Below are 11,756 nucleotides of genomic sequence, written 5' to 3'. Positions count from 1 at the left end.
TTATAGGGCTCTGGCTGACATACCGAACCCTCTGATTGGTAGGGAATAAAAGCGCATTAGCGCAATGTTTGATGGGATATAGTACAGAAAGCGCAATGATTCATGGGATTTGTAGTTCTAGGTAAAATTCGCGGGTAAATCCTTGTACATTATCCTCGTGTGGTGATGTCACGAGGCCCCACAAGGAGTAAATGGCTGACGTGATGGCTCTGCCCTGACAAGGTTGATTACGTAATTGTAAACAGCCTGCTGAGCAGAGCCATGCTTCTGCCATTTACTCCTTGTGGCAACAGCACTGGACTTTGGACCTGGCGTCCACAGTAGAGCAGAGAATCCACCAGTGTCGGAGTGACCATGTTGGACTCTTATGGTGCGCAGTTTTTCTGCCATTTTTCGAGCAGAAAACGTTTCAACATTTCAAGAAACTCCTCTCTGACATTTTGGCCTATCCCTTTGCGGGTTTTTCTGCCATTTTCTGGGTATAGTAAAGTCCATTAAGAGAATTGTGGTAAAACATCAATTTTATTTTAAACCTCTAAAAACTCCCAAAATTGGATTCAAAACAAATAACTCTGGCGAATACATAAATGTTTGTCTGGAAGCCCCCAATAAACAAATTCATAGGAACGATAATCACTAGTGTCCCTGCCTTACCGCAGAGGTTGCACCCTACACAACACGCAGATGGCGCTCAATGTCGGCTCTCCCAGACTGGCCCTATCAGACCCGTCACAGCACGGGACGTTACTGTACCCAAAAACTTTCATCAACTGGGGTATTAGTACATCAAGCCAATGGCACCCACACCCACCAAAACAGTCCCTTGGTATAATGTACCTGCATGCTCACCAAAGGGCCAGACATTCTGTGCATACGTTGCCCCAGGATGGTGTATTCTGCAATTTAACATGGTGGAAATGTGAAAAATCTCTTAACATACAAATTGATCCCAAGTACGAGTTATTGAAACCTCTTACATAAAAAGGAATCCCAAGTATGTATTATTCTCAGCGCTCAAAGTCGGGGCCGTGCTATACCCAAAACAATATAGATCCTTCTTAGGCTAATTTCACATTAGCGTTTTTTTGCGCAATACAAACGCATGCAAAAAACGCATCATGCGTTTTTGCGTGCGTTTGCGTTTTTTATGCGCATTCGTTCTCTAGGGGTTAAAACCAGTGTCTACACATATTTACGCCAAAAACGCATGCGCATGGAAACGCAGACGAAAGCATGTCCATGCGCACGCCTGCGTTCCCATAGACTGTAATGCGTTATTTTGTCGCATTCTGTGCGCAAGCGTTTTTTTGACGCCTTTCGGCGGACCCAAAAATGCAACAGGTTGCCTCTTTCGCACTTAGGCGCACACGACGAAAAAAACGCATGTGCACAAAAAAGCATACGAACGTGTGCAAACGCAAGACCATGCGCACGCCATGTTAAACATAGGCACGCATGACGCATGCGCATGGAGGAAAAACGCTAATGTGAAACCAGCCTTAGCGATCTGGGTCGACAAAATATAACGTTTATTTTTTCTATTAATAATTATTAAAAGTTCAAACGTGCAAATACAAACAGTGCAAATGAAGAAAAAATGCAGAGCACCACCATACAAATCACCATCAACAATTTTACATCAATGGTCAACAAATCTGAAATTATAGTATAGTGTGATCACAAGATCTCTCTGTGTCTATAGAAATTAGAAAATAGAATTAGACTTACCGGTAATTCGGTTTCTAGGAACCTTCCACGACAGTCATCTTGGAGGTTGTCTCCTTGCCCTAATGGGGGACAGGAAACACAAAGAGGTTAAATAACCCTCCCCTTCCTGCTACCTCCAGTGTTTTTTCTGGACATACTAGCATGAATAGTTACCGCCAGTAGAGCAGGAATCATCCGGTAAAGGTATTAAGTAGGGAGGGAATATTAGTGCTGTCGTGGAAGGTTCCTAGAAACCGAATTACCAGTAAGGCCGGGGTCACACTGGCGAGGAATACGGCCGAGTGAGAGGCGCTAAAAGCACGCATTAGACACGGACCAATGATTCTCTATGGGGTCCCTCGCACCAGCCGTATATTTCTCATCCGTATTCTACGGTCCGTGCCAATCGCAGCATGCTGCGATTGTCAGCGTACTACGGCCGTAATACGCCAATGCAAGTCTATGGGTGCGCAAAAAATACGGATTAGGCCGGTTTCACATTAGCGCATTTTCAGCGCGCGCACGGCCGGGGGTAGCTCCGCCCCCGAGCCGGCTCTCTGCCCGGCGTGCCCGCCCCTTCCTTGTAGCGCCGCCTCCTAGCGGACAGCGGCGCCTGCGATCGGCGCACCCTATCTTTAGCATAGGGTGCGCCGATCGTGCGCAGGTCGTGCGCTAGTTGCGCTTTGACCTGCGCTGCGCACTTTTGACGGTGCGCCGTGCGCGCCAAAATCCAACTTTTCGGATTTTGGCGCGCACGGCGCACCGTCATAAGTGCGCAGCGCAGGTCAAAGCGCAACTAGCGCACGACCTGCGCACGATCGGCGCACCCTATGCTAAAGATAGGGTGCGCCGATCGCAGGCGCCGCCGTCCGCTAGGAGGCGGCGCTACAGGCAAGGGGCGGGCACGCCGGGCAGAGAGCCGGATCGGGGGCGGAGCTACCCCCGGCCGTGCGTGCGCATAAAATGCGCTAATGTGAAACCGGCCTTACACACGGACCACACATGTGACTTGCGAGAAATACACACCCGGTGTCTTTTAGCAAAGCCGGCAATTCAGTGCGCTATACAGTAAACTCACACTGACAGGTTTAATAAAGAAATGAAAGAATAGATATATTCACATATAATACATATATATATATATGTATATATATATATGCATTCTATGTGTCTATATCTATTCTTTGGTTTCTGTTAGAAACCCTGTCATAGGGCTCCATTATATGTCCATTTTGCAAGCCTGCGAGAAAATCTCGCCATACGGATGCCATACGGATTACATACGGATGCTTACATGCGCAAAATACGCGACCACACCTTGTAAAATACTGACCGTATTTTGCGTCGGTTAGTGTGACCCCGGCCTTAGTCTAATTCTATTTTCTCCAGTCACCTTCCACGACAGTCACCTTGGAGTTATACCAACACTAATTTTTTAGGGAGGGACCACGGCTTGCAGAGCGCGTCTGCCAAATATTAGATCCCTATTAAAATTCAGTCTGTAGTGTCTGGTAAAGGTGTGTACAGAGGACCAGGTGGCAGCTCTGCATATCTGCTCCGAAGATGCGTTCCCTCTTGCTGCCCATGATGTAGCGACTGATCGATTGGAGTGGGCCTTCAGAATCTCGGGAGGAGAGAGATCTCTTGATGAATATGCCAGGGAGATGGACTGCTTGATCCAGCTTGCTATCGTGTTTTTTGTCGCCTTCTTTCCCCTGTTCCGTCCTGAATATTGAATGAAGAGGTTCTGGTCGATTCTCCAGTCCTTGGTTAGTTCAAGATAATGGAGAACCACCCTGCGGACATCCAGGGTGTGGAACTTTTCTTCCTTCGTATTGGAAGGATTTGGGCAAAATGAGGGCAACACGATATCCTGACCTCTATGAAAGTCTGACACCACTTTGGGCATAATGGAGGCGTCTAGGCGCAGTACTATACTGTCCGAGTTGAGCAGGAGGTTTGGTTCCTGTACCGATAGGGCCTGTAGTTCCCCTACTCGCCTAGCAGTGGTGATTGCTACAAGAAAAACTGTTTTGAGTGTGAGCATTCTCAATGAAATTTCCGACAGGGGCTCAAATGGGGCCTGTGTTAGGCTATTCAGCACTATATTAAGATACCAGGGGGGAACCCGGGTAGGGAGTGTAGGCCGTATTCTGTTTGCAGCGGTCATGAATCGTTTAACCCAACGGTGCCTGGCCAGGTCCTGGTCAAAAAAGGAACTAAGGGCAGACACCTGTACCCTTAGCGTGCTTGGAGTAAGTCCTAGCTCTAACCCTTTCTGCAGAAAATCTAGGACCTGGGCAATATTGGGATGGAAGGGGTCAAGGACCTCAGGAAGACACCAGGAAGAGAATTTCTTCCATATTTTGCCGTATATGGCATTTGTTATCGGCTTTCTACTTTTTTGAAGGGTCCGGATTACTTCATCCGATAGCCCTTTGGCCTTCAGAATGTTGGCCTCAATAACCAAGCTGCTAGACTCAGTTTGCTGGGGTTTGGGTGCAGTAAGGGACCCTGGAAAAGGAGGTCGGTCTTTTGGGGTAGAAGCAAGGGACCTTCCAGGGCTATGTCCAATAGGGAACTGTACCAGCTCCGTCCTGGCCACATTGGAGCCACCAGGATTGTCATGAACTTGTCTGATCTGATCTTCTGCAGCGTCTTTGCCAGCATAGGGATTGGTGGAAAAGCGTAGGCCAGTCTGAAGACCCACAGATGGGCGACCGCATCCGTCCCCCGGGCTCCGTACGTTGGACTGAGGGAGAAATAGGTTGTCGTTTTTGCGTTTTGCGCATTCGCAAACAGGTCGACTTCTGGGTCTCCCCATCTCGAGGTCAGAAACTGGAAGACCTCCTGATTCAGACACCACTCTCCCGGATGGACGTCCTTCCTGCTTAGGAAGTCCGCCTGGATGTTTTCCGACCCCTTCAGGTGTACCGCAGAGATGGATAATAGGTGCTTTTCTGCCCAGAGGAAGATTCTTGCTGCCACGGCCTTCAAACTGGCGTGCATCGTGCCCCCTGGTGTCTGAGATATGCTACCGTGGTTACGTTGTCGGCGTATATCCGAACGTGATGGTTCTGGACAAGGGATGAAGCGGCTTTTAGTGCTTCTTCCACTGCCTTCAATTCCCTTAGATTTGAGGATCTGGTTTTTATGCTCTGGGACCATTGTCCCTGGAAGTACGACTTGTCCACCATGGCTCCCCAACCTCTCAGACTGGCATCGGTACACAGTATTTTCAGAGGAAGCTGGTCCCAGCTTATTCCTCGTCTCAAGTTCCGGTAACTCAGCCACCACAAGAGGGCCGATTTTACGTGTCCTGGAAGTGGAATCCTTTTTGACAGATTGTTCTGATACTTCCTTGTGTTTATCAGGACGTATGACTGGAGGACTCGCGTATGTGCCTGTGCCCAGGATACCGCCTGGATACACGATGTCAGGGAACCCAGGATAGACATGGCGTCCCTCAGAGTTGGTGCGCTTTGGTCTCTGAACCGGATTATTCTCTGACAAAAGTCTGATTGACGATCCTTGGGAAGAAAGGACGCCCTCTCTTCCGAATCTAAGAGGATCCCCAGGAATTTTTTCCTTGGGGAAGGATGAAGGTCCGACTTCTGGAGATTCGGTATCCAACCTAGGGATTCGAGCATCTGCAGGGTCTTTGATACATCCTGGCTCAGCCGGGATACCGATGGAGTAACAATGAGCAGATCGTCTAAATATGGAACAATGCATATTCCCTGAAGACGGATAGAAACTACTGCTTCCCTCATAATTTTCGTAAATACCCTTGGTGCCGGGGATATGCCAAACGGGAGGGCGTTGAACTGGAGATGGCTGATCCCCTGGTCGTGGGAGACCACGAACCTCAGGAACTTCCGGTGATCCGGATGAATTGGGACGTGGTAATAAGCGTCCCTTAGGTCTATTGTAGCCATCAGCCAGCCCTGCCCAATAAGAGGGATTGCCAATTTTACTGACTCCATCTTGAACCTCCGGTATCTGATGAAGCGATTCAGGGGTTTCAGGTTTATGATAAGCCTGTGCTTTCCGGAGGGCTTTTTCACCAAGAATAGGCGGGAGTAATGTCCTCTGCCTATTTCCTGTTGAGGTACATACGAGATTACGCCTTCGCGTAATAGATCTTCTATCTGAAGTAGAACTTTTTAGCGATTTGGGGACTGTGCAGGGGTGACTCTTAAACAGTGAGGTGTTCGAACTCCAGTTTCAGCCCAAATTGTATAGTATGCAGGATCCACTAGTTCGAGGTCGTGGCCTACCATTGGGCGAGAAACTGAGTGAGTCGACCCCCCACCGGGGAATCAGTTTGTCCGGGGGTTGCTGTTGCTGAGGGACAAGGATGCTCTTCCCTCTACCCCGCTTCGGGTAGCTCCATCGTCCCGTCTTGCCTTTCCCTCCGAACTCCTTCTGGGAGGACTGCTCTCGTGGGGGACGAAAAAATCGTCTTTTGGCGGCGCTCTACTCGGGTAGCAATTTCTTTTTGTCGGAAGCCTTTTTGAGGATGTCATCCAAGACTGGTCCGAACACGTGGTGCCCTTGGAAGGGGATGGCACAGAGTTTTGTCTTAGAGGTGATGTCGCCGCCCCATGACTTCAGCCAAAGGGCCCTTCTAGCCGAATTTGAAAGGACTAGGGCCCTTGCTGCTACCCGTACCGTTTCTCCCGAAGCATTGGCCAAAAAGCCTGTTGCTTTTTGGAGGAGGGAAAGGGAATCTAAGATTTCTTCTCTGGGAGTACCCCCTAGGAGGTGTTCCTCTAACGTACGAAGCCAGAACAATGATCTGGCGACGCAAGTGGAAGCTACATTCCGACGTCACATCCGGTCGGGAGCCCGCCCCCTCCTACGCGCGTGTGGCCAGCAGCGTGGTGAGGAAGGAGGGAGCCGGGGAACTAACTGGAGGACCCTGGCCAGCACTATACCGCCCCACTTTATCCCGGAGGGCGCTGGAGGGGCGGACAAGTCCCAATTCATACCGGGAGGTGGAGACGGGAGCAGCGGCATGGAGGAGGAGAGGCGAACCCCCCGACCTCGGCTGCCCAGCTTGTGAGTTTGTAGGCGCTCCGCTCGCTGGCCACTGCAGCCCCTCTTGTAACCTCTTCATGCCCCACTGGGGGACAGGAAAAACACTAGAGGTAGCAGGAAGGGGAGGGTTATTTAACCTCTTTGTGTTTCCTGTCCCCCATTAGGGCAAGGTGACAACCTCCAAGGTGACTGTCGTGGTAGGTGACTGGAGAAATTCACAGTTGCTGTTTTTTCTATCCAAGTCAACAGTTTTCACACATAGGATTTTATCACTGCTCTCCAATAGGTAAGTATCATAACCTTGGATGAACAAACCACTCATGTGAACCAGTAATGTAAAATTCTACCTGCATATGATAGGTTAATTCCACTTTTTGGGAGGGGCATGCACCATATCTCTCCCGGTATTCTCTACCCATCCATTTATACTGCAGCCAGTGGACAAACTGGCCGTATATCGCTACACCATATTCAATACATGCAATGGATAAAACATGAGAACATGCTGTTCACATTTATCTCATTCTATTAAATACAGCAACAGGTATAATCAAAGACGGAAATACAAAATACATTTATATATGGTCCCCTAATCCCCATCCTGATACACATGGTTCCTCATCCCTATCCTAGTATGCATGGCTCCTTCATCCCTATCCTGGTATGCATCGCTCCCTTATCCCTATCCTAAAATGCATGGCCCTCATCCCCATCCTGGTAGGCATGGCCCCCCCCTCATCCCTATCCTGGTAGGCATGGCCCCCCTCATCGTCCTGGTATGCAGGGCCCCATCCCAGTCCTGGTATGCAGGGCCCCATCCCAGTCCTGGTATGCAGGGCCCCATTCCAGTCCTGGTATGCAGGGCCCCATCCCAGTCCTGGTATGCAGGGCCCCCATCCCAGTCCTGGTATGCAGGGCCCCCATCCCAGTCCTGGTATGCAGGGCCCCCATCCCAGTCCTGGTATGCAGGGCCTCATCCTTATCCTGGTATGCAGGGCCCCATCCCAGTCCTGGTATGCATGGTCCCATCCTTATCCTGGTATGATTGACCCCATCCCGTTCCTGGCATGCATGGCCCCATCCTTATCCTGGTATGATTGGTCCCATCTAGTGAAAAGCGAGTATACTCGTTGCTCGGGTGTCCTCCGATTATTTTGGCGTGCTTGGAGATTTAGTTTTCGTCGCCTCAGATACATTATTTGCGACTGCTAGACAGCTTGAATACATGTGAGGAATGCCTGTTTGTTAGGGAATTCCCACATGTATTTAGGCTGTCTACAAGTCGCAAATCATGCAGATTAGAGACGAAAACTAAATCTCCGAGCACACCAAAATACTCGGACACCACCCACCCGAGCATGCTCAGGAAAACCTGAGCAATAAGTATACTCACTCAGCACTAGTCCCATCCCATTCCTCGTATGCATAGCCCCATCAGAAAAGATTAAAAAAAAAACCTAACTATTACACTTTCCTGCATCAGTGCCACCAACTGCTTTACGCTTGTAAGCAGCGCATGATAGGGACATCAGCGCTGCTCACAGAGCACAGCTGCCAGAATACTCGCCGGGACTGTGCACGCAGAGACCAGTGAGTATTCATTGCTCTTCAGTAGTGTGCAGTGTCAGCCGGAGCCTTCCTGCTGCTGCTGGCGGTCACGTGTGCCAATATTTAAGAGAAATTAAGATTCTTATGTATTGGCACTCATGACCGCCAGCAGCAGCAGGAAGGCTCTGGCTGACACTGCGTGCTACTGAAGAGCAATGAGTCCTCACTGCTCTCTGCGATGAACAGTCCCGGTGAGTATTCCGGCAGCTGTGCTCTGCTTGTGAGAAGCACATGACGTCCCTGCCATGCGCTGCTTACAAGCATAAAGCAGTTGCTGGCATCGGAGCAGGAAGCTGCGAGGTAGCGGAGGAAGGTAAGTGTAATTTTTTTTTTTCCTATTAATCTTTTCTGATGGGGCTAATCATACCAGGAAAGGGATGGGGACATGCATACCAGGATGCCAAAAAGAAATGCCCATGGGTATGAAATGCAATGAATATTCATTTCCCTTTAGCAGCGGGCACAGAAGTTAGCTGCAGCCGCCGGCTCCTGCCTCTGTGTGACCCGCTGCTCCGCCGAAACCGCTCCCACACCACAGCCAGATCCAGTACATCCAGACTATAAGACGCATTCCCCCCTCATTTTGGGAGGAAAAAAGTGCGTCTTATAGTCCGAAAAATACAGTAATATCGTGACAAATTTCTACATTGCATGCACAGCATGGTGAACTATGAAATCACTGATGGACTGACAGCACCAAGAAGGAGCCAAAAAACATTGAATGATTACCACCATTATTGACCCAATTGGTACCATGTAGCTTCTTGGATTTTCTCCAGGTACTGACTATTAAGGTAGCTATGTAGGGTGAATGTCACATGGATCACTTCAGAGTTTATTTAGGCTACTTAATTCAGATGACAAAAGATCTGTGCTGATTTTCACATATTTATTTAATAAAAAAATACATAACGAAACATACCTTTAATAGCATACATTTAAAAAAACATGAACAAAAAAATAAAATTAATTAATGCCATTGCAATGTTTATATTATTATTAGGTGGCAAAACTCATGACGCAAAAATGTATCTAGTAGTACTAGAGAATAGCAATTACGATCTACCCAACAACAGCTCGACACCGGACTTAATGTCTTGATAGAGAAAAACAAAATGGAAGAAACCAATCCATGGAATACGATAGTCACTCTTATGCGAATGCTCAGCAGTCAGAAGTATAGAGTTCAGTACTGTAAAACCATTTCAAAGTTTATCCGTCTAATGTGCTTTCTATGGCATAGGTGGTGCTGGTACCCCAGGGGTGGCCTGACGAGGTATATTATACATGACACCGAGGAACTGATCGGCAATACGTCCAGCTTCTCGCAAACCACTCAAAAGGGCTCCATGAACAGTCGCAGGGTAGTTCCGGATCGTGTGCTCCCCGGCAAAGAACAAACGAGGAATGGGCTGGAGGGATAAGGAGAAAGAAATCATTAGTCCAAGAATAGGGTGGGGGGAGACTACTAGCCCCCCTGTAAGGTAGAAAATTACACAACAAATTGTGTATTAATTTAGGTGATTAAAAGAATACTGTAAAATTTCTATAATTCGGAAGCGAGAAAGAAAAGAGACCGGTTACATCAATGGTCTCCAACCTTCCTTACCTTTGAGAGCCACACAAGCGCTGCTACTTGGTTACATACATAAATTGTAGCAGCCATAAAACCAATAGAAATCAGGAAATGGTTCCTAAGAAAGCAGTTTATAGTACTTGAAAACAGCAAACTTGATAGTTCAGTGTAGAGTCTGGCACTGCATGTTTTTTTCCCAAATCAGAACCATCTTTGGTTTCAGCAGCTGACTATGGGTGCCAACTGTGAAAACCCAGCTGGCGTCCACTATGTATGGGGAGTGCTCAACTTTTGAGTGCTTTCTACACATATGGATGCGAGCAATGACATACATCAGTCATTGGCTGTTAAGGAACTGTCCAAACGGAATAGACCTTTAATAAAGTTATATTTCTAGCTTTTTACAATGGTTATGGAAAATGCCCATCTTTACTCCCTACCATATTCTCATGGAGGTAGGGAGCTATAGGGGAGTTCTAAACATTTGTACATTGCGTAGTTTACACATACTAACTGGGGAGTGAAGAGCAAGTAATGGGAAGCAGACAGACTAGAACTGACCAGGAGTGATGAGAGCCGATACTGCGGGAATGAACACAGTCTTTGTGAACACTGAATTGTCTTTCCATGCACGTCATTAAAAGAAGTTCTATTTTCTGCTAAACCCGAAGCTAAAGCACCAGGATACCAAGCCGCCAAGAGCCACAAGTTGGGGACCCCTGGGCTAAAAGTTCTGGCTACACAATAAAGCCTTTGATATCGAGCCCTAATAGCTTCATGCTGTTCCTTTTATACTGAATATCAGAGGTAGTTTCAAGATGGTAATTTCACTGGTGAGATCTTTTAACACATGACACAACACAAGATCATTTTGATAACTGATAATTTGATTGCAACAAACATGCGATGAAAGCTCCTGACCAGCTGCAGTGCACATCACCACCACTGGCTAGCCACATGGAACATACGCAAGCATCTAGTATCGCAACATCAAGCAAAGCTGGTCATCTCATCAGATGGCTCGCCAAGAGAAACGCTGAAGAAGGACACATCTGGACCTGCATTAGTAAGAATTCTTAAATAAAATAAAACAGCCGGGGAATCTTTTTGATAGAGAAAACTTACTTGTGGTGCTCCGGGAATGGCAGGGCCTGGAGTAATAGGTTGAGCCATCAAATCATAGTCATTTCCAGAGGAGCCAGCTGCTACATAAGAGTAGGATCCCCGAGCCCATGGGTCAGCACGCCACCGGCTTACCACAGTCTCTTTTGGCTGAATGTATAGAAAGAAAAATAATTCATCTATATTGTATCTAAATAGTAGTTTTCGTGCCAATTGATTTGCTAGCTCTGTGCCCTCTAACTTGTTGGCATCAGCGACCCTTCTTTCGAATGGTCGGCCTGATGCACCGTCATCGTTAGAGCATGATGTACACGTGATGTTGCGCCAGGCAAGCGAATCCATGACTGGGGTAGATGGTGGTTCTCAGGGCTATTGTCTACTAGCCACAGATTACTGGACTGGATCTAGATATGTCATTATATATCACAATACTAGAGGTCAACAGTGAAACTAAAATAGTACAACAGATCTCTGAATCTGTGTACACAGATACAGAGAATCTAGCAGTAGATTATGCAAGGGTAAAAGGCCAATACCTAGCTGCAAGGCGTGACAAAAACAATACTTATTTGTTGCGGAATTTAAATTGAATCATCCACACCATAAATTTTGTAGTACAAGCAGATTTTAGGCATCCGGAGAATTTTTCCAACCACAGCAATGCCCAATCTGTAACAGATATGCCGCAGATTTTAACCAC

General features: G+C 47.7%; 1 protein-coding gene across 5 annotated transcripts in view; it reads right to left on the bottom strand.

Moving 5' to 3' along the window:
- Positions 1 to 9,233: 9,233 nt before the first annotated feature.
- The window catches only part of KDM1A (lysine demethylase 1A), a 58,975-nt gene continuing 56,452 nt past the window's right edge, over positions 9,234 to 11,756 (bottom strand). For all 5 annotated transcript variants that reach the window (XM_073572880.1, XM_073572846.1, XM_073572862.1 and 2 more), the window contains exons 18-19: positions 11,060 to 11,206; positions 9,234 to 9,770 (exon numbers count right to left, since the gene is read on the bottom strand). In XM_073572880.1, the coding sequence (XP_073428981.1) occupies positions 9,591 to 9,770; positions 11,060 to 11,206 (327 nt within the window). In that variant the 3' untranslated portion in view covers positions 9,234 to 9,590. The remainder of the gene's footprint in view (positions 9,771 to 11,059; positions 11,207 to 11,756) is intronic.

Source organism: Dendrobates tinctorius, unplaced genomic scaffold, assembly GCF_039654945.1.
Source record: "Dendrobates tinctorius isolate UK_male_01 unplaced genomic scaffold, ASM3965494v1 ptg000007l, whole genome shotgun sequence".
NCBI lineage: Eukaryota > Metazoa > Chordata > Amphibia > Anura > Dendrobatidae > Dendrobates > Dendrobates tinctorius.
The sequence above is the reverse complement of the archived record's forward strand: the minus strand, read 5'-3'. Positions and strand labels throughout refer to the sequence as shown.